Source organism: Triturus cristatus, chromosome 7 (assembly GCF_964204655.1).
Source record: "Triturus cristatus chromosome 7, aTriCri1.1, whole genome shotgun sequence".
NCBI lineage: Eukaryota > Metazoa > Chordata > Amphibia > Caudata > Salamandridae > Triturus > Triturus cristatus.
Genome location: NC_140590.1, coordinates 863546678 through 863574270, shown reverse-complemented (window position 1 = coordinate 863574270; position 27593 = coordinate 863546678). Strand labels below are relative to the sequence as shown.

At 45.2% G+C, this 27593-nt stretch overlaps 1 protein-coding gene across 1 annotated transcript in view; it reads left to right on the top strand.

Annotated features, from left to right (window-relative positions):
- LOC146810764 (uncharacterized) overlaps positions 1–27593 on the top strand; it is a 144533-nt gene that overhangs the window by 94124 nt on the left and 22816 nt on the right. The window contains exons 4-5 of the mRNA XM_085617797.1: positions 20883–20971; positions 22560–23012. Coding sequence (XP_085473923.1) covers positions 20883–20971; positions 22560–23012 — 542 coding nt within the window. The remainder of the gene's footprint in view (positions 1–20882; positions 20972–22559; positions 23013–27593) is intronic.

The following is a 27593-nucleotide window of genomic DNA, read 5'->3' as shown; positions in this document are numbered from 1 at the left end:
GGAGGGGGAGGTGAGTGAATAAAATAAACAACAATTTACACACGTTTAAAAGCAAGGATATTGAAGTTTACCAGTAGGTAACTAGGCATTATATGGCTAAGACACATCAAGCCCTCCAAGAAAGAACTGAAATTAAACATGAGGGTGAATTGAAAAGATGGTGGGGCTAATTTATGAGAAACTAACCCAGTGGGGTACCGCAAGTAAATTTGCTGCACCCTGCTGCGTTAGTTTCGAGACAGAGGGACGAGACATATTTACAGCAACATGTTGCATCTCTATACCTTTTCCTGCGCTGGTGCACAAACTGCTGTGATGTGCAGGCACACTTGCACCATGGTGCACGAACTCCTGCGTCGTGGGGAGATTGTTTTTGTGCAGGAAGGGGCACCTTCCTGCACTAAAAAATCACTTGAGTTGATTTCTTCTTCCAATCTGGGAAGTACAATGGAGCACGCACTGAAAGAGGAAAAAAAGAGGAGAAATGAAAACATTTCTCTGGGTTGCGCCTCTCTACACCACCCCTGAGGGTGGCGTGGCATTCTGACGCATTTCCAGATTTGCGATTGCTCGTAAATCTGGAAATGCATCAGTGGACATGGGTGCTGCATGGGAACACCCACAGCAACACCCATGTCACGCCCCTAACACCCAACATGTTGTATGAAATTGGGCAATATTTATGAGCACACCTAAAGCCACGCAGGGTGGCTTACGTGTGCTTGCAAATTTCACCCAGTAGGTTGCGCCGCCGATATGTCACGCAACATGACGCACCGACAGAGCAAGGGGCTCATAAATAAGCCCTGTGTCCTTAAGGGTGAGTGATTCAGGCGATATTCATGGAATGGTGTAGGTAGAGGGGGCCAGCAAATTATTTCTGCATTATTAAGGCTGAGTGGATCACGGAAATTCCTGAAACAGAGAGCCAGCTGCCAAGCGAGTGAAATGCAGAAACAGCGAGGTGCTCTAATTTAATGCGCAGGGCGAATAGTGTGCACAGGCTGCACACCTGCAGATAATGCATGGAATACGCAACCCTGAATGTGGTGTCAACAGTTGTTCATATCAACATACGCAAGATCAACCTGGATAGAGGGGACTTCTATCTCTGGATGCAGGCAGATAGTGTAGATAAAGGCCAAGACAAACATTGCAGAATAGAGGAAGGCCGTCCTCCGGCTAATATGATTTTGGCCTTGCAATCACCAATATATTTGATCTATAATTGATGCGGTAGCAGTTTAGTTATCTCTTTATCTCTATGATTATCTCACTAATTGCATTTGTCAACAAGCCCCTCAAAATTAGACATCAACATACCATCAAAAGGAAGACAACATTGAGGACATCTCTAAAAAGATAATGCTTTGCACCCTAAAAAAAGTGGGGCGTGAAACGGCAAGTCTGAAGACAGCAGCACGCCAGAATATGGCCATGCTGGAGAAATGCACCTTCGTGAAACAACTGATAGTACTTTCTGTCAGAAGTTCACTTCCAACCGACAAGTGACAACAGCACAACATTTGCTTCCATGAAAGTATACCGAGTCACACATTTCCAGGTTGGACACTGGCTTCGCACTGAAGAGGGGAACCTTTCATGAAGCATTCACAGGCGGCCATGGCATAGAGAACTGGAGTGAGCATCAGGACAAGGACAGGCCAGCGCTGCCTGTATAAAAAACGTTATTGTTGGTAAATTAAAACCTTACAATATAAAAGCACGTATCGTGTTCATAAAATGGATACATTTCTTAAAATTGTTGGAATAACATTTTAATTAAAACTCTACTTGGCTTCTTAACTGCTGTTAAAAGTCTCTTGGGACCAGGTTTGAATCAACAGTTAGTTAATAGCTGACAAGGCGTTGGTGTGTCCAATGATGGAGTTTCCCTCAGCTCTAATGGGACAGGGTTGGCAGCCCCGATACCTTCCAACTGGCTTAGTACTTTAGTTACAAATTTTGTTAGGCCGATATTCAGCTTTGTATTATCCGGGTTGAAAGCTGCTATTATAGCTTGGTGGCAAGATTGAATTCCAAGTCTTATCCATTCTTCTCGCAATAATGAGCGTCTAAAAGTGAGCATTGTTGGGCATATGCAGACTATGTGTTCCAACCCCTCGGTGTGGTAACCGCACAGCCTGCATTGTGTGTGGCTGTCTTTCCGGTGCCATTCTGGAAGATTTTTCAAGAAAGGCCCTTCACCCAACCTCAGCGCCAGGAACTTTAGTTTCAGGTAAAGTGCTGTGGTGCTTGATAGATGAAGGGATTCTACTCCTGGGTTAAACATATTGATTACTGCCCAGGCGTGTTTCCTTTTTGACAGTATTGCCCTGTCTGAGTGAAAGGACCACAACCTGGCGCTCTTCTTGATAACCAGCTTTAATGCAGACTGGGGGGGGGGGTTGTTCCCCAAAAATCCTTGATACCAAGTAATTGTAAGCTGTGCTCCAAGTGGAGCCGATATTTATGGGTGGCATGACTTTTCTGAATTTCCCAGATACTTATAGCGAGGTGTTGAGTCAATTTTTACATTGTTAAAGTGCCACCCTCCGTGCAACTTCTTGGGTTTCTCAAAGGTGATTGTTTTTGTTTTTGATGGATTTAGCTCTAAGAGGTTGTTTTCACTATAGGGGAGCAGTTCATCAAGTAGCCTCTGTAAGCTCACCTTCGTGTGGCTGAGCAGCACCAAGTCGTCGGCGTATAGGAGGTTGCAATTCGTACTCCATCTAATTGAGGGGGATGACAATTGACGCTGTCAAGGATTAGCGAAAGGTCTGATATGAACAGGTTAAAAAGGAGTAGAGCCAGCACGCAACCTTGTTTTACTCCACTACTGGTCTCAATCTTCCTGGAAACGTGGGAGCCTTCACCCAGCTTGATTCTTATCCACGTTTTAGAGTGGAGTTGAACTATTGCTAGTAGCAAGGACTGACGAACTCCCCAGCCTTTTAGTTTTTGCCACAATAGTTACCAGGGCACGTGGTCGAAGGCTGCTTTGAAGTCCACAAAGGAACAGTGCAGATGAGTTTGTTGGACATTAGCTTTCTCTATTAGAACAGATAATGTCAGTAGGTTGGTTGTTGTTCCGAATTTGGCCACGAAACCTGTTTGATTGAATGGGAGGCACTTTGTTTTGTGTGCCCAGGTCAGGAGATCTTCCAATAGAATACTGGCATAGTATTTAGATTCCACGTCAAGGAGGGCTATCATTCGATAGTTACTGGGGTTGTTTCTCTTCCCACTTTTGTAAATGGGGTGGATGATTGCACCTCTCCAGGAGTCGGGAACTTCGTAGTTTGATCAGCATTCCAAAAACAGGGGGGTCAGATGCTCTGACCAGAATTCGGCTTCCGTTTTGAACATTGCATGGGGGAGACCATTGGGACCTGGCGCGCCATCAGCCCTGGCGTTCTTTATAGAGCGCAGGGTCCTGTACTTTATTCCTTCAGGTGTCACTGTTGGCTTTTCAGTGAGTGAGTTAGTGATGTTCCTGCTTTTGTGAACAAGCTCTTTGGGTGTGCTAATGGGTAGAGGGCTTAGCCGCGGACGTGTTTGATTGGCGGCCTCTGGTGGAAGTATCATTGAGTTGTTTATGCTTGGCAAAGTGGGGCTGTTGTCTTTGTAATGAATGATCTTAAAGTGAGAGGATAAGAAGTAGGTCCATTCATCGGCACCGATATTTGCATTACCGTGGCCATTTCCGCCTCGCTGGCTCCTGTTCACCATGGACCAGAATTGCTTTGAATTTGATTTCCTGCTTTCATGGAAGAGCTTCAGCCAAAATCGATCGGAGGCTTCTCGTTTTTCCCTACGTGCGGCGGACTTAAAGGCTGCTTGAGCTTGCTTATAATTGAGAAATTTTGTTTTGTTGTCTGGACTCTTCCTTGATTGCCGAAGGGCTCGATTTCTGTGAAGCTTTAGTTTTTTTGTTGCTGGTGAAATGTATGATTGAAATACCTGGTGCCCGGTTTTCCTCTTTGCGGGCACTGCATATAACAATTAGTTGGTAAAATTTGCCCAGCTACTAATAGCTGTGGAATCAATGTCTACTTGTTGATTTAACAGTGCTCTGCTTTTTTCCATCAAAGATGGGGCCATGTCGACTGACCATTTCAATTGTTTTAAATTCTCTGTATATATGCCTCCGTGGGTGTAAGCTAACTCCTGGTGGCGCGGGGTTTTCGCAAGTATTGTTATTATTTGAGGCCGATGGTCGCTATCGCCTTGTGGTGCAATGTAGTAGTTCTCAATCAGTGGGAGAATTTCTATGCTCCCTAGAGAAAAATCCAGAAAACAGAAAGTTCAGCCATCAGATCGTGTCCAGACTGGGGGTTTATCCATAGGGAAACGACCATTCAGGACAGTATAACCAATGCTGCTGAGCTGGGTAACTGCATACCCCCCCCAATTTAGATAGTCTGTTGTTGGTGGGAATTGACTGTGAGACTAGGTGTGATGGAACCATTTGCAGAGTAGGCTCAGGATCCTCGATGAGATTACTATAAAGGTTTGTGTTGAAATCGCCTGTGATTATACTTGGTATGCTGCCATACTCGCTGAGCAATGTACATACGTTATTGGTCAGGCTATCCAATTTGGACTTTTTCTCTGAGGTCCGTGGGGATATATAAACGTTGAGAAGAAGTAGCTGGTTTTCGATCTGTCCGCTTCCCATTAGTATTCCACTAAGGCAATCTTCCTTAAATTTCAGCTGTTTAGTATGCTGAGATAGTTTGGTTGACACATAAATAGCTAGGCCGCCGCTTGGCCGACCGAACTTAGACTGTTTTGTTGCGAACGATGCAAATTCGAGATAGCTTTCTATGGGTGAATTGTCAACTGCCCAGGTTTCCTGCAGTAGAATGATGTCGTGCTCCTTTAAAAAGCCACTAGTGGCGGCTGATTGAATTTTTTGTCCTAGGCCGTTGATGTTCCACGAGCATATTGATACGCCTAGATTGGAAATATTTCAATTGTTCTTGCTTCTTGTTAGGGCCCCTGGGAGCCAGGGCCAATCTACTGTTACCGAGGTTTGCTGACATCGTTTGTACTTCTGTATTGCTTTCGGTGAACGACTTCTTGCAGTTTTTAATACTGAAAAGGGGGCCGGGCTTGCACTAGGTACCTGGTCCCGATCAGTCTCCAAAATTGATGGAAAACAAGGGGCACTAAATGATGATATCCTTATGCCCCAATTTTTAAATTGGTCTGCTTTTGACTGAACCAATTCTCGAATCGCTGGGGTAGCCAATATTAGTTGGGTTGTTTCGCCCGCATGGGTGCCTGGGGATGGAATGAATTGGATGGCGATTATGTCGTTAGACTGCACGATGCTCAAGTCTGGGATGGATTTAAAGAGTCTTAATATATTTCTACGGTTTAAGATATTGTGGGGCCTCTTGAGACGTACTCCGGTGTTAGCAATAATGTGGTGCCTGCGTTTGTATTAGGCTGCTTAAGAGCTTTGTCATCCGTTGGGGACTTTATTTTCATTAGGTTTTCGATGGAAACCTGTGTGGTTGTGCGTGTGGCAGCGCATGATAAAAACGACTCGCGTTGGTTTTTGGTTGATGACTGAGCAGGAAATCTTCTGCTCGGAGATGCTTGCGAATGGCTACTAGAACTTTTTAAGAGGTTTTGATGGACGCGCTGGGTAACTATGTATTGCAGGGCATGAGGGTTGCACTCCTCTAATGATGGGCTATTGGGGATGGTGTCTAGCAACTGCGTCATGGGATTTTCGATTCCCAATAGCAATATAACTGGTGCAGGGGGAGGTGTTGGTGATGTCCCGAGATCGAATTCTGCTTGCGTTGGATGCTCTGGAAGCAACACACGTCCTTGAGACCCTCCCTCTTGATAGTATTTTGTTGCCAGGGATCTTTGTGCGGAGTCGGGGCTTGTGATGCAGGATTCGGGTACAGGTTTGCGCCTGAAGTGAGCTGCTGCTCTCGTACTTGCTCTAGGGTGATATCAACCAGGCCTCTGGAGTTTTGTGTTTTAATTTCAATTGTGTGTTTGTTCCGACTCTTCCGTAATCTTTTTTTTTCCCTTTTGGACAACCTATGTTTGTTGTGTTCTTCGTCTGAAGTAATAAAGGTTGCTTTGCTGTCCTCTAACTCCGTGAGATGCGGGGGTATTGGTGGGGACTGGTCTTCAGTGGCAGTTGGGCCCTCGACTGTGTTGCAGGACGGAGTTTGTGAGACTGATGACCCTGCCAAGGGTAAGTTCTTAATTTCTGTTATCACGGAAGAAAGGAATTGTGGAAGAGTTGATAATGAATTAATGATGGGGGAGCAGCAGCATACCGATTGAACCAGTTTGGCTTGGGATTGAGCTTTTGTAATGAGCAGATTTAGTGCCTCTAGTTTCTGATCTATACCAGCGGTATACACCGCTAGCGTGTTCAAGAGGTGCACCTGCATGTCCATTTTGTCAGAGTGGTAAGTTAAAGCGGCTGCCGAGGTTTGAAGGGTCTGTAGTAACTGTATCCAAAGATCGTTTTGATCTGCAGGTGGTGAAGTTTTGTTGGCTTCTGGTTTTGGTTGATCATTGGAAAAAAACGAGAGATTTAGGGGAGTATGGATAAAATTATCTCCTGCCCCTCTTGATTACCCATGTTAACGCCTGGGTTGGCCATTTCTAATTAACTTTTTGGTTCTGGATTTTTAAGTTGAGGGTGGTGATGAGACACGACTTGGGGAGTCATCACACTGGCATTTATTTCTTGCTTGTCGGATACAATGGAGACTTTTGGTGGTAATGGAGAAGACAGGCTTGGGAACTGTGCAGGCTGGACTATTGAGAAACTAGCATCTTTGAGGGTAGGATCTTGGGTTGGAGCATGCTCAGTTTGAACTAACTGTTGATCCAGAGGGGACTGTCCTGGGACTTGGGGTGATCGACTGCCTTCTGGGATTGCTGAAGTGTCCGAGTTGTTTGGTTCCATGGTTGTTGTGGAGAATGGCTTCGGGCAGATTTCGCCTTCAGTGTCTGTCGCGTGGATCGAAGCCTGAATTAACATTATATTCGGAGATGCTCCTGCTTTTGTTAATGGAAAAGCCTGGATCAGTGCCCTTGGACTAGAGTATTTCTTGGGGGCAGCCAGTGGCACTAGTTTCCTAAAGTAGTCCCTTATTGAGGCTTGATTTATCGGTAAGTTTATGGGAGCAATTGAGTCCCGGTCGGTCGATGCTTCCGAACTATGGGAGATGGCTTTTGCCTTTGCGATTCTTTTTATAGACTTTGATGGTGTTTTCCTCTCCCGCCACGATCTCATGTTTGGAAAGCTTGAAAAACTCTTACTATGGGAGGGAGGGAGTGCCGCCGACAGCCAATTTCTTAGGAAGTTTTTTATTTTTATTTTTTTATTTAATTGATTGGATGATACTCTACACTAGATGTTCCGGGAGCTCTCACTGGTTCTCACTAATGAGCCCACGGGGCCTAGATGCAGAACAACAGGGAACTAATGGCTTCTGTAATGTGATACCGGTACAGAGAATATTGTCTGAGGCCTTGTTTGGTACAGGTTAGTTGACGCAACTCGGATCCTGAAATGACTGAGATTGTTGGAGGCTAAATCTCAAGCTCAAGTTTCTCTATTTAGCCCCTTGTTGGCCCCTTGTCGTCCGATAAAGTAGGTGCTCCTGAGCTAGATTGGAGCTCGGAGGGTACGTCGGCACACGGCAAACCTAGGTGTAACTGTGAGCTAAGATGACTCTAAGTAATGATCCTTGACTCTTGTTAGTTTTTAAGAACTGTTGCGAAAACTATAAGCTGTAGGGCTATAGACTGTAGGCTAAAGGCTGAAAGCTGAAGACTTTCAGGTAGGTTAGACTTTTAGGTAACTTAGATGGTAAATTAGATGGTTGAGAGTTGTTGAAACAGCTTCAAGTGGAGGTGCTCATATGGAATTTTGGCCAACAGATTTTTCGGCAAGCAGGGCTCGCGAGGCTACTGCAGACTCTGGTCAGACCTGATCTAACAGGCCGACTCTGCAGGTAGCCAGGGGCTCTCACTTGGTGCGGCCGCCTGCTAAAAGGCAGCCGCGCTTGCCCTCCTGATAAGTCGTGGCGTGTCCGGAAAATGGGGCCGTGTCACCCATGACCGCTATGGTTGGTTAGGTGATTGCTGGTGATTACTGGGAGCCAGGAGAGGGGAGGGCGGAGGGAGGGGGAGGCAGAGGAGGCAGAGGAGAATGGGGTGTTGGGGGAGCTAAGAAGGTGGCCGGCTCCCCAAGGTGCTTGGGGCTGTAAAGTTTGAAAACCGGCCCGCCTGAGCCCCGGTTTGAGAACTAGCCTGCAACCAGCCTGCTGCCTCTGCCACCGCCGATATCCTCACCGATATCCTCACCGTTGTTCCTTGTTCCTGCTCCGCACCTGCTCCGTCTCCGTTGCTCCGTCACCCGGCCCCATTACTGATCTAGTCAGTCGGTTGATGGATCACACAGCACTCTGCGGTTTCAGGGCTCCGAGGCTCCAAGACACTGGAGCTCCGCTCGTCCACCAGTCGTCCGCTCATCTGTCTGTCTGTCACGTGACCAGTGCCTGATAGTGGGAATAGGAAATGCTGCCTGCTTATCTCTTCTCCTTCATGGGGTAGTCCTTATGATACTGCATCATCTAGTTCATGTGCAGGCTCCAACAATGTTATCACTAAGGCAAATTTCTCTCTCAAAAAGTTAAAAACAAAAGGCCTAAAGCTGATTAGAATTATAGATAACTTTAAATCACTGCTTATTTTGTTTTTGCTTCAAGATAAAGGCTGAAAATATAGGCAGTACCCTTGATGGGAGAAATAGGCCTGTTCACCTTTTAGGCTGCCAGGTTGCTCCCTAGTCCCTTGCAGACAATCAGCACCAGTTAATTTTCTAATCCACTTGATGATTTACCTCTATTATATTTAATGTTAGCCCTATATTCAGATTTACTCTCATCTACCCTTGATCTTTTAATCATAGTAGACTGGGTAGTAAAATATTTTGCCATTGAGGTTTTTAAAAACGAAGCCCTCTGAGTTGTGCTTTTCAAATAATATGTTAGGGAAGGCTGGTGGGCAGGTGGGTATCCCATTTAGTTGCTGAGTTTATAAGAAGTGCCCTCCTCTTCTTAATAATGGACAGCTCACTGGATCGTGACTGCAGCAGAGAGAAGATGATGAAGTGTGATTGACTGCATGCCTAGAAAGATCTTGCACTAATCGTGAAATGTGCAGACTACTCCTCAGGATGAGGGCTATGACACTGCGGGCTTGATTCACAAACATAAACTTACACTTTTGTTTAAGTTAACTCTTTTTTGGTATTCACAAACTATGATTTAATAGTAACTTTACAACTGCAGGGACTCTGCAGTCGGGAGGAGACCTCCACTCATAAAAAGATAGTCTTTTTTTCACAGCACATTTTCTTAGCTTCTACTTTATTTGGCACACAAACACATAAAGACTACAAAGTGAATAATGCTTACTCAGCTGGCTTAGTAAAAGTGAGATATGTTCGCAAAAATGGGTTGCAGTTTCCTGTTTGGGAAAAGCCTTTGGCACGGGGCGGTGTAAGCATCGTCTGAAGGGAAAGAGAGCTCCTTCTACAGTACCGCTTGGAGCGGCCTGGTAGTATAGAGGCTGAGAGAGAAGTTGCTATGTCTTTGTAAGGGAATACTAGCCCTTACTTCTTCTAGTTCTTCTTGATTGTAACCGGATCTAGAGAAAAAAACTAAATCTCATTCATGCAATATAATTCAGTCAAATTAGATATTTGTGATTTGAATTAGCTAGTCAATCAATCAATATGAATCTTTATTCAGTAAGTAAAATCACCATAAAAGAAAACAGATCAAAAACAATAAAATCTCATTTATGAGTAATAAAACACAGACAATAAAATTGCTTGTGAGCACAAAAAAACATATAAAACAATTAATCAGGTCTTGTTTTCCTGGACGCCCATAAATCTCATAAAAAGATAAAACAGTAAAAGTCACATACTCAGTAGGGAGCATCTGAAGATACAACAAGGCGGACCTGACTTGTTTAAACTGCAGTGATTTCAGCTAGGGGATTAAAAAACGCTGCCTTGGCCAACTGAAGTAGGAGCAAAACATTATGAACTACAGGTCTTACTGCTGGTAGATTTGGGGACCACAACCATTAAGTAGGACTTCGAGTCGTCAGGTCCAGGAGTCCCATAAAAGACATGTACTTGGACATTAACAGGTCCAACCCCTTTGCGGTCCTGATGGTTCAAACCGCATCAGCCGCATACATCAGAATGGGGAGATATCTGTCCCCAATCTTAGGGTAGTCGGCCGACACCAATAGGAGCGCTGACTCTAGCCCGTTAACATACAGGGTGAACAAAAAAGGTGCAAGTATGCATCCCTGATGGACCCCACAGCTTGTTGCAAATGAGCATGCTGCACCTTGAGAAAAATGCACCGAGGCAGAGGTCGATGAATGAAGAACCGCTAATAATGCTGCATTGCTGACATCGACCCCCCCATGTCGCTGAGCATAGCCTAAAGTTTTGCTTGATTCATCCAGTCAAATGTGGAAGGCAAGTCCATAAATGCAAGGTGTAGAGATTCAGACAAAGCCACCATATATATGCTGATAATTAAATGGAGATTAAGGCATTGATCTGAAGTCGACCTCCCCGTCCTAAAACCATACTGGACATCACTCAAGATGTTATTATCGTCTGCCCGATCACACAGCCTTTTTAAAATTGCCCTCCCCAGGACCTTAACCTAATAAGGAAATCGGACGATAACATTGTGGATTATCTTTTCCCCCCTTCTTAAATATGGGGACGATTATGGCAGTGGACCAAGAGGGTAGCAACCCCTCCTGTGCAGCCGCATTCAAGACCTGTGTTAGTAAAGGGGCCCAAACCTCTAAATTAGCTTTGAACAGATCTGGTAATAAACTGTCTGGGCCGGGGCCTAGTTCATGGACAGGGCAAAAATTAATTGTTGGATTTCATCTAGCTTGAAGACCACTTGATTACCAGTTTTAACCGGTGTCACAGAGGTCATTTCGCCCCCTCAACCACCTGGTTATACATGCCCTCAAAGTCATCCACCCACGGTTGCTCCGGGTTGTGATGAAATAAAAGCAGGCCAGAGCCCTCAGAAAAGCAGGGCTTGACAAAGGTCCTCCCAGGCAGACTCCTGTAGGTTATGTCTACACACCTTTTGTGCCAACTTAAAAGCCCACTGACAGTTTCTGATCAAATGCCCATTCCTTAGTAACTGCTTCAGGGCTGCCTTTTAAATGACGCAGCAAGCTGAAGCAGTCCCTATCAAACCATTTTGGGATTTGTGACACCCGGTAGCTAATGGCTGTGACCGTCATAAGTCTACTAACCCCCTGCGCCATACCTGTGTAAGCTCCCGATACCTCCCCCCGCATCACTATCCAGGCAGACACTAAAATCATGCAGGCAGGAAGCAAAAAAAGACGTTTGTAGACGCTGAGGAACCACCTGAGCCCAATTCACCCTTCTCCCTTGGCGAGCAGCGGACAAGATCATAAGGGCACCCATTGACTTGATTTGGGCCCAAGGCAATATCCAGGGATAGGAATAACAGATTGTGGTCACTTATAGGGCTGAAAATGATGTTAAAATTAGAGATGAGCAGGTATAATTGTGCTGAAACAAATTAAAATCAATGAGCAAACCACTGCCCCTCCCTATGTAAGACAGGCAAATTGCGGAGTTCAGGGAATTCACCAATTTCTCCAAGCTGAGGACCAGGTTGTGAGAGTCTAAGAGCTCATTTAGCTCCCGGCCATCCCGGGAGTGAGCAAAATGTAGACCTTCATTCAACCGACATCTGCCAGGAGAGGCACCACCCTCCAGGGCAAGATTACATGAATGAGAGTTAAAGTCACCGTCAAGGACAATTTGCGGTTGGCCATCACCCGTCTCTGATATGGAGCTCAAGCCACGATCAAGATGAGAGACTCCGGAGGGCTCAAAGCGACCTCCCTTGCTATTATGAAAATGTATTCAAACCAATGGAGAGTGACCAGGCAATGCGAGTGGTACTCCCTGCACAGTGCAAACTTGCCAATTGTGGTCCACAGTATATCCACTCAGCTCAATTTTAACAAACATAATTAAGCCCCCCTTAGCTCTACCAGCAATTGATGGCACAGCAGGTACAAAGTGGTTCGTATATCTTTCCATAAAAAAGCTGTTGTCCATAGCCCAAGTTTCTTGGCGACAGATGATGTGGATTTGACATAACACACCCACCTGGGGTTGCTAAACTTAGAAGACCTGTAACGTTTGAGGACAGCAACGTAAGACCCATTGGTTGCTGAGAGGGACCTTATCGGTAGGACACCAATGGCTAGTCAAAAAGGTGCATCTGTTTCGAGAGAAAGAAATAGAAAACTCTCCACGTCTCGAAAGGCCTGGGTAGCCACTCTTGGTAGTACAATGAAGGTACCCACTGAAAAAATAGAAGCAATCTAGCCTTGAAGCTCGCAATCAAATGATTATCAAAAGAATCATTTAGAATGTTTACTCTACAGTAAGTCCACACTGCACCTCTACGGTGCAAATGTCCACATGCATGTGGCAAACAAGAACAGAAAGTGATTAAGATTTCAGTCAATACAGATATCTTAACTGACTGAATAAGATTTGATTGAGGCCTATCAAGGGAGATAGTAACTTAAAATGGCCTAAAACAAGAGAGCCTTTAAGCTCTGCTACTTTTTTCTTCATATATCTCTGATCTCCCTGCCCTCCTGACCCAGAGCAGAAGCTTTGCCCCTTTTATTGGTGAAAGAGAAGTAGCTTGTTTGCTTTATGCAGACAGCATAGTAGTCCTAGACCTCATCGGATACTCTGCAGGGAAAACCAGCACGCTGTGCAGCCATTCACATTGTGTTCCAAGAGGACATCTTCAATTGGATTTAAACCCAGGTGAAACACGCCCATGTGCACTCTCATATCCCACACACGAAGAATGGGGAGTGAGGTAGACCTTCGCAGGTGAAGGGCAGCAGCTGCCACCTCTCACTCAGGGTCACAGGTAAAAAGAAAGCTTACATAATAATTCACTGGCCCCACCAAGAGTCTCCTGACTATCAGTCAAAAAGGGGAAAACAGCCGTACACTATGGTTGAGGAGATAGTTCAGGTGTACCCAACTTCATCAGAGTTATGCTGTGTTATTAGCAATTGAAAAAATATTCCCCTCCATATGTCTTGCAGATTGGTGTATACCCTAGAGTAAAAACACAAAGCAGGTCAGAAAAAACATCTGCTGTGGCAAGAAAGCGATCCCAAGGAAGGCTGAGAACATCATCTCAGACATAGGTGTCCATCGAGGGTGTGGCCATGTATAAGGTGGACAATTTGGGCCACGCCTCCTTTACATTAAGTGATTTGGGCTGTCAGGGTACTGATTTGTTGGAAGCTGAGCTTATCTTCTGGAGTAGGTGAACTTGAACCCCTCTCAGGGTCCTTGAGGGTCACACGGCCACAGTGTGTGTGCCTACAGCACTCACTCATCTGAGTTCCTGCAAGATAACCAGAGTTATCGGGGGCTTGAGTCCTTTCTTGTGCTAGTATCTACAAGCTTTACTTGTTGGTGATTTTCAGATTTCCCTCGATTGCTGCAGTTGCAGCGGCAGCCAGGTGTTGTCATAGGGGAGAGTGCTTTTATTCCCTGCTAACGTGGACGGGGGGGTTCTCGCTCTGTGGTGGAAAGTTGGCCCTCTGGGTTTCCTTGCCCTGTGGTGGACGTGACGAACAGTTAAGGTTTAATCATAAGAAGGTGATGCTTGGTAGAGGCAGGGCACAGTACAACAAAATGACCACAGCTCCAGCAAAGAAGTCAATGTCCAACCAGGGTTGTCAGTTTTAGTAGAGAAGCAGCGCTTTAATGAGGTCTCGGTATACAAACATAGGCAGAGTACAAACAGGTGCCATGTAGTACAATCGTGCAACCTCATTACACTAAATAAAATGATGATAGAATACAATAAAGTGAAAAAAAAACAATGTTTGTGGATGTACAAGCTCTGTGCATTCACAATCGCTGGATTATCGCGACACCAGAACACACGAGCAGAGAAGCAACTCAATGCTCTCACGAATGCTTTTCAATCGATATGTTAATGCCGCTTTTACTCTTTCTCTCTGAGTCAGCGCCTAGACACCCCAGGGTAATAGTCGCGCTTGATACATTTTATTTTCATTTAATGAATGGTTGGATGGTTCATACAATCTGCACGGATATGTAACATTTGTAATCAGCACCCGATTACGAGTACTGTAAAGTTCAATTTCCAACATTGGCTTTGTGAATCTTTCCAAGTCTTGACAAGTGCGCAGGCCAAATATGCGCTGAAGGTCTGCACAGAAAGGCAGCATCAGGGGTCATAAAACAATATAAAAGGTGGTGCAGAAAAGAAAGCTAGCAGGCAGTCACCGCTCGGCTCACCTGCACATGGCTGAGGCTGTAGGCTGGGCTTCAAGTGGGCCGGGTCTCACCGGTGCTGAGCACCGGCAATTGTTTAAAGGAGGCCTCGAAACGGGTCACTATCGGGCTCTGTTGTGTACCCTGGCACAGGAGATCCGTTTTATTCTCGGACTGCAGTGACTCACCCTGCTCACTTCTCACTAGGGCAGACGTTGAGGCATGACGTCATGCCCGGCGAGCGTTGTAGGGGAAGGAAAATCCTTTAAAGAGAGTAATTTTCTAACTGGATTTCTCTTCTCTTTTTGAAACTCTTTGTCCTGGCGTCACCAGGGCTTTAAGTGGAAGCTTTTTCATTATTATATACACGCCACAGTTGCTGCTTATTTATCATATGCAACTAATAACCACTGACAAGCCAATAGTTGTTGTAGGTATGATGTTACTTGTATCATATATCTGGATACAATGACAGAAACAGCAAAATACAAGTCGGGGGGCAAAGTACGCTAAGAACAGATTTGTAGCTTATTTGTTTTTAAGCCACGCCCTTAAGTACAATGGCCACGCCCCTCCGAGAGACCCCCCCCAGTTTTTTCATTCCACTTAAAGCCCTGGCTGTAGGTGTCTGAGACCTTGAACTAGGGGTCTTGTTCAAAGACTTGAGGCTTTAAAATATATTTTAAGAGATAATAATGTGAGGTAATACACTGTACATTTCTACTCAATATGCTGGCCCAGGCCGCCTGAGCCGGAATTCAGGGATCTCTTGATCGAACCCAGCTGCCCGTAGGAGGCCAGAGATTGGGGGTGCTGGAGAGAGGCTCAGTCCGGTGGGCACGCTGGTCCAGAGAGCAAGAAGGGCACTTAATGAAGGGGCTCTTAAAAGCCGGCTCGTACGAGTGGCTTAGGGAGGAGAGGCGTGTGCGCTTACGGGTGATGGGCGGACTCGGGAGAAGGTGGTCTTAGTGTCCAGGCCCTCTGGCCTTTAAAGTACAGAGATGTACACATCTCTAAGGAAGTATCGGGATTCGGTAGGCTCTAGCGAGCCAACGCCTGTGTCTTTTGCATAGTGCAGATGGACTTGGAGGCAAGAAAACCGTTGCTTCAGGGTCTGATTACCAACCGAATGGATTATGGAAATGCACTTTTGTTATCCATAAATGAATCCTTTCTAAACAAGCTCCAAGTGTTGCAAAATATTGCAGCCAAGATGATTCGGAATCTCCCTCAACGAACCTCCTCTTCCCCATGTCTTAGAGCTCTGCATTGGCTCCCAGTGAAAAAGCGCATTCTTTTCAAGGTCCTGTGTCTCACCCATAAATACCTTTATGGCAACAAACCGCAATACTGGTCCAGAAAACTCTGCTGGTACAAACCCCAGAGGGCATTGCAGTCAAGTGCTAAGTCTTTACTCACTCCTTTTAGAATTTTTACCACCAGGCAGGGTGGTAGATCTTTCACATACCTAGCTCCGTTTTCCTGGAACAAGTTGCCGGTCGACTTGCAGTCTATCCCCGTTCTTGGGTGTTTTCGAAACAGACTTAAGACCTGGCTGTTCGATCAGTAATCCCTCTCCACTTTCTCTCTCTGCTTCCAGCCGCTGCAAGCGCCATGAGACTCTTCGGAGTGATATGTCTGCGCTATAGAAGTGTTGTTGACTTGACTTGACTTGACTCTGAGGGTTTGCTTCCCCATAACAGATCTGTCTTGTTATCGAGCATACTCATTCTATGGCCTTCCCCCCTCCAGAGAGTCTGAAGCAGAGGGAAGACATGTTCAGGGGTGGGGCAACTGAGCACGAGCAGCCACTGCTGTGGTGGACATGACATGGAGTGTGGCACAAAGGCACTGGCGTTATAAGGGTGCCATGGACCATAGTGCAAAGAATGAACATGTGCCCCCAGACCACTGCTTGGCAGTGACGTAACAAAAGTTGTACCCCCCCCGCACATGTACATGGAGGGAGCCTTGCCTCCCCGGCCCACTACCTATCTATCACTTTTGCTATGGGGGGGGGCCCTGGAGGTCAGCCCCTACCCCGCACCACAGGGGCTGCGGGGGCTTTTGTTAAACCACTACTGCTTTGCAAGAACATAGAGCAATAATCAGGGCTCCCTAGGCCCTTCAGAACTCTGGGCCCAGTGGCAATGCACCTCCTGCTCAGTTGATACGCCCAGGACAAAGGGGCACGCACCTGGGTAAAACAGTACGTTCATGCCCCGCGAAAGATGTGCATTGCCATGGAACAAAGAGGTCAAAGAAGAGCTGGACTACCATTGAACAAACTGAGAACTACCAGATCGGTGCCGCACTGCTGCCCTAACCAAAATAAAGGAAGCAGGATAAGTCTCCTTTCACCACTTTGTGTCCTTTTTAACCACTAATAATGAAAATGGAAGCTGTTCTGGCAGGAAACTCTAATAGGTTATGAGGAGACCTCATTATGTAAAGAAGAAATACTAGAGGTCTTTGGGTTTCAAGAACATTATTCGGAGCACATGGAGGGGTGAAGACACCAGGATAACATAAGGCAAGCCGGTTTGTTCTGACGCTGTCAAGGCTGCAACCTATCACTCTCGCATGTGCAGGCTGCCCGACTAGCTGGCGTCTGAGCTGTTAGCCGTCCATGGCTGGGGCTCATCCAGCTTTGAGATCCTGAGAGGGGCTTAGGACGAACTCCGGTACAAAATGTTGGTTTCTTTCAGTCTAGCACGAGATGGGTGGCTTGTGTCATTTCTGCTCCCATTGCCAGCCTTGAATGCTCTCCCACATCCCTCCTCTTTTGTGGGATGTATTTGATCCTGAGTAGAAAGTATACCTGCCTTTTAAAAATAAAACGACATGGTGCATGACTACTGCTTATGTTACCAGCTCCCATTCTTGCTGTTTTGCTATCGTTTTACTCAGATTTTTGAAAGCATGGGCAATTGCACAAAGTCCCCACCTCCCAAAGGGCCCGGGGAAAATTTACTTTCTTTCATGCTCACTTCTGTGCATTTCTCTAACTTTTTAAGGCAAAATCACCAAATTCCTAAATCCTTATGATGACACTGCTTTTACTCATTCAACAGCATCTCTGTCTAGCGTATGTCGCTGTATGGATTACTGGGCCTTTCCTGGTTACTCCCCCAACCCTTTTTTGTACGGGTACACAGCATCTTGCTGCCGCTACGGCTAAGCTGATTAGTTCTAACTATAATTTGCACTTCTATGTCTCACATACCCAAATCCACCACATCATTGGGTGCCGATCCCCATAACACAAAACTGCACCTCGGTGGTCATCACGCAAGACATGAAAACACTTCCCATATAGGATCAAAACAACACCCTCCTGATCAGACACCCCAAATGGTGGATCTTATTTCCCATGTAGGTAAGCGCTTCAGCACCCTACATAGGGGTATTAAGTGCTACCCAAATGCTACAATACAATACAATACAAACACAGATGCTGATTATTATTCGATGCACCGTAGCAGACAACTGGACAGGCGGTCTCCCTCCAAGGTGTCAACAGCAGTTTGAGGTGTTGGCCTAAGTCAAGTGCAGCCACTGCTCCACAGGTCCCGCCCGAGTAGCATTGGTTAGGTGTCACCCCAAGACAGCAGCCCAAGCTCCAGGTCTCAATCCATGACAGGATCCCTAATCGAGGTGTGAATTCAGGAAATCTACAGCTCAAACTTTAGGTCTCACTCTTTGGCATCACCGGACTACTTGCACCGTAAGCAGCAGCTTCAGATCTTACCTGCGGGATCAGCCCCTGATGAAGGCTCAACCCAAGGCAAAAGTAGTCCCAGTTAACACCTATAGCATCAGCCTGTTGTCAGGTGTCAGCCAAGGCAAACGTATTCCAAAATATCACCTGTGGTATCAGCTCTGGCTCAGGGTCTTCCCAGGATGACAGCAGCCTTGTGTGATACCTAAGGCAGCAGCCCCTACTCCGGGTGTCACCCCCAGGGTATCATCAGTGGCATCCCTGCTCCAGCTCTCACATCAAGCTAGAAGCAGTCTGAGATCATATCTGAGGCATAAACCTTGCCCCACGGCTCACCCTAAGGCATCACCGCTCCTAGTCATGGTATGAACTGATAGTAGCAAAGGCAGACCAGACCCAGCTGCACGACTGCCCTGTGGGCATTATAGGACAGCGCCAGGTCAGCATAGGCCCCTGCTCTCCTTACAGATAAAGACGGTCGGAGCCCCGGTGACCGCGTCCGTCCTGGCTCTCCGCAGCTCTTTGCATTTTTCCCTCGTCTCCATGTTGGGTGGTGGAGGAGCAGGCCGTCTCTATACTGAGCTCTCTCTCTCTCTCAGTGTTCAGTAAGGAGCTGTGGACGAAGCTAGGAAGATGATAGATTCCCCCCCCCGGTCTCATGGCCAGAGAGGTCAGGGTTACCCAGGGCCATCTTATGGCTGCATGGGGTGAATGTTGAGTATGGCAAGCAGAGAGCTATCCAGGGTTCGGAAGTCGCTTTGGGGTTGTATGTCACTGTATCAAGGTCGACCTACAATAATATTGCATCAACCAAATTGACTCGCCACTACACTGCAAGAAAAGATGATAATTACTATTCTTAACTCCATCTACACTTACCTTGGGAGATAGGAGGAGTGGGTTAAGAATAGTAATTAGCTACTTACCTTGCAGTGTAGTGGTAGGTCAATGTAGCGGATGCAATATTATTGTCCTGCCTTATTCTGTGTTCACAACAATGACCCCTCACCCTTGTTGCTGTTTCCAACTGATTTGAGGTGGCAAGGATGGAGCACAGAAGTCACCTTTAGTCTGCTATCCATAGAGGAGGTGGGGAATTCAAGACAGGAGGCCATTGGCCTCGAGAGCAGAGAGCCAAGTGCATTGCTGATGGAAATTCTTCACAGTTTGTGAAACTTTCAGGAGCCCACTACAGCACAAAGAAGTGGAGTAGAGAATAGTAGCCGTGTCACATGTCGCTGTGTTCTAGGAGATTCCGTGGTACTCACTGGGTCCCGCCTTTGCAGTGCTTCAAAGTTCTCCTCCTTGGGGGAAGGAGTGTGGTGTGTGGGCACCTCTTTGATGTTATGGTGCTGGGAGTTGCTTGGAAGGTTCTGTAAAGTGTTCATGTCCTGGGGTGCTTTTCTGCATCATTTTTCTCTGCTTCTCAGCAGCTTCTCTAGTAGGTCATGGTTGGGAGGATCGCGGATGTGCCACATGCGGATAGACTAGAGACAATGGTACGCGTGGCAGCAGAGGGCTATGGCTTTAGCTTCCAGTCCAGGCTGATAGGTTCTGTTTCCTATATGGCAAACACCCGCTTGTATCCAGAGGGCAATCCTCTGACCTTCCCCTTAATCTTTCCCACACAGTGTGGATCTATCAGGGAGCCTTAAAGTTTGTAATCAGGTGTGCACCGGTTCTGCTGATTACCCACAGGAAGACCTAGAGCCCAACACTAATTGTTGTTACACTTGGCAGCCCCTTACTCATTTCAGAATTTCTCAAGGCCACTATCCGTCTTGGTGCCTTGAAGCACCACTTCTTGATGATACAAAGGCGCACTGGTTTTAGGAGACCTGGGACATCTCCTTTTCAATATGTTGTTCCACAATGAGCAGCCTTGCATCCTGATGCTGTCCTGTAATGTATATCTCTGCCATCAGTTAGCGCCCGCCCACTCCCTTCTTTTGCCCAGTGATTGGCAAGAATTATGGATTTATTTACTTATCGCAACCTTTTACTGACCCTGGATTCGCATCAGTACCCACTGAACTGTATTGGACCAGGCCCTCCAAGGACATTTCCATTCATTGTCCTTGAACTGAGTAGGAGTTTGGTAGTTGACCAGGATTATTTGTCAGTATTTACTAAGCTTCATGAATTTAACGGAGATACCAATGCTGGAGATTTAAGAATACAAGTAAGTTAATATTACTGCCCAGGGACATTGCACAGCTGTAGAGAATTGCCTCAGATACATGATGATATCTCTCCTAGTCGTTTATGCAAACAATTAAAAAGGCTGCACACATTACTGTGGTACCTAGTGATTTCATACACAAGGCCAAATCACTATTCTGTAGAGAATATTCGAAGTAACACGTTTTGAATAAAACACATTATTGTTGTAAGATTTTCATTGACCAGCAGCGTGTATAAATGAAGTGTTCGATACATACCACCAGTAAATTCTATCCCTCATTGAAACTTCAAAGTGAGTGTCAACAAAAGAGAAAGTGTTCAATTCAAATAGGATATTCGTCATTGAGAATATTTTCGGTTTTGAATTTAGCTTTTCATTACAGTTTTGAATGATTTCAGAAGTTAGTCGAGCTGGACTCTTGTAGTACAAACTGAAATGATATCTGTTGTATATAAAAGTGCTCTGTGAGACACGTTGCACTGTGACAATAAAGGCAGTATTTGCATCATAACATGTCATTCTTCTTGTAGGGGTAATGTAGTGGGAATGAAGCCTTACACCGAAGGAATCGCCTGCTCCAAGTGTCCAGCAAACCACAGATGTGTCAACTCTCTTTGTGGTAAGTCCCAGAACCACTTTAAGTCGAGGCAATGATGCTGTTACACTGTAGAACATACACACAAGAGAGATACCAGAAATATTCACTGTAACCAGAACCGTTTCATAGATCACTTTATGGCAGTGTGACTGGATGAAGAATGAAGTAGAGGCCAGTTTACTGTGACGATTAACGCAGGGGTGTCCAAACGGGCCCACGAGAATGAATGCCAGACTCAGGATATCCAAGAGAGATGTTTCCGTACAATGAGTCTAAATGAGAATCGTTCACACTGCAGGGGTACACCTGAACATCTAGCATGGCGTTGACATTCATTGGCCAGCTTTAGAAAGCCCTGACAACAAGCTGTCTATTTAGGTCTACACGGTTCACTCGTTTAACACATTTCTCGAATAAATCGAGGCTACAGTCAACATCGCATGACCTTAGAATCTATTCACAAAGAATTGCTCTAGAGTAAGCTCCATTATTGTTGGCCAGCTATTCCTCGCTGATTTTTAATCACTGTGTCAATGCCAGTCTTCAGTTATTTATTCAGCAGTGGAGAGTATCATTTAAGCCATGACCATATGTTTCCAGTTGCCACAGATACAGAAACTGAAAACCAGAGAGATGAATTCACTTGATCAAAAAATCATGAAATGTGACTAAGCCAGGGAGTTGGAAAAGGACATCAAGTCTCCCAGGTTCATGGTTGGCAATTTAGCAACAAGGCCAACATTTCTCATTTTGTCGTTGTTATAATCTTCCTAGTCATGATTTTCATCACTGTCGTCATCATTATCATCATCTTCATCCTCTTCATTATCATCATCATCATCATCATCATCATCATTATCATCCATACTCATCATCATCATCATCATTATCATCATCGTCATTCATTTTTGTAGCATGAAGCAAAACCCAGTCAGGGGGGTTCTCGGCATAGATTACAGAATTGTGGTATAGCAGTAACAAAAAAGTTCAAAAGTAAACTCCGCTCACACGGGGTTGGCCAAATGGAAAATATAGGGTTAGGAGCAGAGTACTTGGAAATCTATGTACCACTGAGCTCTTTTAGGTGTAAATTGTACGCCCCACAGCAGCACTCAACAGCTTGTGTTCACCCAATTTTGGTTTGACTCTCCTAAGTCTTGGCAGAAGGACACCATCTGATGATCTTAGATTGTAGTTCTTGGTCCCTTAACAAACTAACTGAATGTGCAAATGGTGTGTCCTCAGACTCTAGGCAGAATTAAAGACTATTAGTGTGAACTCAATCTCACATGGAAGATAACCAGAGCAGACTGCTCCAGGGAAGGAATTTCGAGCCTTAATCGATGATAGCATTTAAGATGCTAATTTCAGCCTTGTGTAACTCAATATAGTGAGGCATTCGAGGAGTTTTGTCTACTTTGCTGTACATCCCTGTCTTTAAGCCACATCAGCTGAGGGGCACGTCTTTGATTCCAGACGAAGATATACAATTCTGTTGACAGTGATTAGTTCTTCCCTCCTGGAGGTTTGTGGGTTTAGTAATAGGCTCCATTTTGTATCTGTTGGAGAAGTCTAGTTGTTAACTATAGCCCTTTATGTTTTTCATTAGTGGGAGAAATAGACTTGGAAGGCACTACAAGTGCATTCTTCACAAAAGAAGAAGTTCTGCCTACTGAGAGGCCAACATCCCCTGGCCTTAAAACACCTTTCGAAGTAGATGTAAGCTTGGAAGAGGTTAGCACACCCCGTGCAACAACAGAGGCGACCACTTCCACTCTTCGGACATCATCGCACAACCTTGTGCCGTCTACAGATATAGAAGCGGAGTTGGAAGACACAACAGAATCCTACATCGCAACAGAGACAAATGGGTTTCTTCAGCTGCTTTCATCCATCAGCTCTAGAGCGTCTCCAGAAGTAGAGAAAGTCCATGGAGAAAGCAGCCAACCACCCTTTGAGCCAGAACAAGCAATCACCCCTGAGAATACAGCCCTCTTGAGTAAAACTCCTTCCCAAGATTCTGCAGAAGGCCTCCACCTGTTTTACCATTCAGATGCAGCCGGTAAGGAGGTCTACCCACTCGTCATGTCTTGCTGCATGTTGGGAAAACAGACCCATAGACGGCCTTGAACACATACAGTTGTTCGTTTATACACTTCATTATTTAAATTTTCAGGCAAGAGAATTTTGCTAAAACGCAACTTCCGTTTTCCCTGCAATACTAACTGATAGCTTATAGCAACTAAACTTACGCATGTCTTGGAGACAAAAGAATTTCAGATAACAGAGAAATTCTCTAGCATGGCAAAATAAAAACGAGCTCACCCGTTTAATAAGAATTCTGTGCATGCATTGTGCGTTTTTTATTGTAATATATTTCCTTACTTTTTGCCTTTCCACTTAAGTAGGTGGGTACATACTACACTACCTATACAGGAACCTTTTCCCTCCAACAATCCGATAGTGTTTATGGACAAACAAGGGTCGCAAAGAGACATTCACCGCCTTCCTTGTGCTATGCAAGGATGCGGAGCAATGGTCTGGGACCGGTCCCAGCACTGAAGGATGCTGACTGCCTTTGGAAGCATCCTTCTGTCCTTCAAAGGCTATGGGGTCGGGAGAAGCTGCTTCCTCTACCACGCTGGAGCCCTGTGAATGTGAGCACAAGAGTCAGGACCTCCTGTCGGTTTCAGGCCTCCCTCTCTGCATTTTCAGCTAGTCACAAGAATTTGCACAATGTATCCAACCTCATGAATATTTATGCGGAAGGATTTCTACAATCCTTGTGACCTGCCTTTTCGCTTGGGGCCAGATTGATAGACTGGACACAGTGCAAAGAACTGTCCAGATCACATCACATGCACGGTGCAAACAGGGCCCCATTACCAATCCTGGCAAATAAACCATGTAGTCTCACATCTTATATGTTTGTGCAGAGTTCCTGCTGTCTCTAGGGCTGCTACAAATACTGTGCCTAGGAAATTCGGCGCAACATTGTATTTTTGCGAGCCTGCACTGATGAGGCTTCCAAGTGTCCGGAATGCAACCTGGATTCGTGGCAGTGCTTGCAAAAGCATGACTGCATGTATGCCAGTGTGTGTCTGACGGGGAGTAAAGTCTGAAGCCCTGATTTTGATACAGTTGGTATCACATGTGCATACAATAGTTGAGTCAGATCCTCTAACTTCAGAGTCGGGGTTTGCAATCAATCTGTTTGAATGAATCCATTAAAATTCATAGTCAAAATGTCCCTTAATTTTCTGAAAAGGGCTTTGGCAACTTAATTTATATTGTACTTCACTCTGACTGCAGGTAAATCTGAAGTTTACAATGATGTCCATAAACCATTAATATTTCCAAATTTTGTCCCGAATGCTTCCATTTTTTCAAATGTCTCGAATTCCTCCATTTTTATGGTCTGGCTTGACAATGCAGATGTCACCAGACAATTATTTGAGCATCACTGGAGAGGGGCGTTGCCTCCGTCCACATATTGGGAGCCAGGAGTACATGTTTTGATTGGGTAGAAGTTGTGTGTTTCCACAAAAATGTGATTGCCCTCGAAACAGCTGTGATAATATTATTTATTTAGCTGCCTAACCCTCAACTTTCTGGGGCATACACATGGCACTGTGCTGCTATTTAAATGTCTCAGATAACTAGATAAATTATGGTGTATTTCTGTGGCAGCAGCACAGAGGGGAGGAGGGTAGCCATTAACCTACATGAGTGTTTAGGTCTGACTTGACAGTGCAATGGTCATATGACCTTTTAACCTACACCAATATTATTCTTCAGTTCTTTGCTTCCATACAAATACATATTCATTTCCATGCTATTTACTTGTAATGCTTCACATTACCATACAACATTCCTTTAAAGCCAGACCAATTGGCATCGCCAATGCTTATTGCAAATGTTGTCCTAAATGTCTCTGATGTCGGCCCTTTTTGTGAATGTTTTTCAAATTCTTCTGTTTCATTTCATTATTTTCTGTGCACCAGCTCATGCCCCATTGACAGCTGCATTGTTGTATGTTGGCAGTTTTGGTAATCCACGGGGATTTATGCTACCATTGTAGGGCGGAGGGTTCGTTGTGGTGTATGTTGAGGCCTGGAGAAACTGCTGCCAGGTCAGGGACATGAGGACATACAAACTGATGACAACTAAAATATGGAGAAAACGTGCCAAAATATAGCAAAGTGTGATTAAAAGATTATTTTGAACAAACTTACCTATTGTATGCCTTTGTAAGGTACTGATAATGACACCGGACATGTGAAGGAACTTTACTTCAAAACCACTGTAAAGAAATTCACAATCAAAATAGGAATGAGTGTTCTGAAAGTGTCCTGAGCACAATGGAACAGGCAATGGTAGGTCTTCAGGCAAGCTGCAAGCAGCCCTGCCTTATCAGTCTCCAACCTTGCATCCCTGGCATGGTCACAATAGAAACAAGATCTGCTTCAGATAAACAGACCCATAGACGGCCTTGACACATACAGTTGTTCGTTTATACACTTCATTATTTAAATTTTCAGGCAAGAGAATTTTGCTAAAACGCAGCTTCCGTTTTCCCTGCAATACTAACTGATAGCTTATAGCAACTAAACTTACGCATGTCTTGGAGACAAAAGAATTTCAGATAACATAGAGAAATTCTCTTGCATGGCAAAATAAAAACGAGCTCACCCGTTTAATAAGAATTCTGTGCTTGCATTGTGCGTTTTTTGTTGTAATATATTTCCTTTATTTTTTGCCTTTCCACTTAAGTATGTGGGTACATACTACACTACCTATACAGGAACCTTTTCCCTCCAGCGATCCGATAGTGTGTATGGACAAACGAGGGTCGCAAAGAGACATTCAACGCCTTCCTTGTGCTATGCAAGGATGCGGAGCAATGGTCTGGGACCGGTCCCAGCACTGAAGGATGCTGACTGCCTCTGGCACTCCTTTGCATCGTGGAAGCATCCTTCTGTCCTTCAAAGGCTGTGGGGTCGGGAGCCCTGTGAATGTGAGGACAGAGTCAGGACCTCCTGTCGGTTTCAGGCTTCCCTCTCTGCATTTTCAGCTAGTCACAAGAATTTGCACAAGGCATCCTACCTCATGAATATTTATGCGGAAGGATTTCTACAATCCTCGGGTCCTGCCTTTTCGCTTGGTGCCAGATTGATAGACTGGACACAGTGCAAAGAACTGTCCAGATCACATCACATGCATGGTGCAAACAGAGCCCTATTATCAATCCTGGCAAATAAACCATGTAGTCTCACATCTCATATGTTTGTGCAGAGTTCCTGCTGTCTCTAGGGCTGCTACAATTACTGTGCCCAGGAAATTCGGCGCAACATTGTATTTTTGCGAGCCTGCACTGATGAGGCTTCCAAGTGTCCGGAATGCAACCTGGATTCGTGGCAGTGCTTGCAAAAGCATGACTGCATGTATGCCAGTGTGTGTCTGACGGGGAGTAAAGTCTGAAGCCCTGATTTTGATACAGTTGGTATCACATGTGCATAAAATAGTTGAGTCAGATCCTCTAACTTCAGTGTCGGTGTTTGCAATCAATCTGTTTTAATGAAGCCATTAAAATTAATAGTCAAAATGTCCCATGGACGGGCCTATCTTGGATGCAGGTCAGAATCCCTAGAAATCCTGGGACTGGACAATGTTGCACAAAGTTAGGTTTGGGTTACCACTCTGCATGTTCTCTTCTGAGTCATCAATTTGGAGAGGATGACACCCTCTTCAAGAACATTTTAAAAACAAAACCTTTGAGACACTCTCTAGACCCTATCCCAAGCGACCTTCCAATAGACCTTTATACCTACACGCTCCTCTTCTGGTCCAGTCTGATGAGCTTCTTTCTCAGTCAGGGTTCCTTTCCTGAGGTCCTCAAAATAGGTCAAAATAGGTCAGGTGACCACTACTAATGAAGAAACAACCTTAACAATTATCGCTCTATCACCAACCTCTCTTTCCTTGCCAAAATCACAGAAAGATGTGTAGCGGAGCAACTCACCCAGCATATCAAGGACAATAACATTCTGGATGAATTTCAATCTGGCTTCAATCAAGGCTGCAGCACCGAAATAGCGCTGCTGCAGATTATCGGCGATGCCCTCCGTATCCTTGATTCAGGCAGCTCCTGCCTTCTGATCCTGCTTGACCTCTCTGAAGTCTTTGACACTGTAAACCATCACACACTTCTTAACACTCTTAAACACAGAAAGGGTTTTGAAGGAACAGTTCTTAAATGGTTTGAATCATACCTCACAGGCAGATCTCAGATTATCAAAATTGAAAACTTTCTCTCCACTTCAAAGGCTGTGGATCATGGCATCTCACAAGGCTCTATCCTTGCTCCCACCCTAATCCATCTTTACATGGAACCATTAGATGATCTATTACAAAAGTCTGGGATTCATCTCACCAACTAAAACTAAATCCCTCTAAAACTGAACTCATTCTTATCACAAACTCAAATTCTTCACCCCCTCTGCAATCATGGATGGAAAATCTGAACAATCTTTAACTGCAAACCAACCTTGATCGATAGTGATAATCTCTAGGAGTCATCCTGGACAAAAGACTTAACTTCCACTCCCAAATTAACACTTTGCCAAGAATGCATTCTACAAAC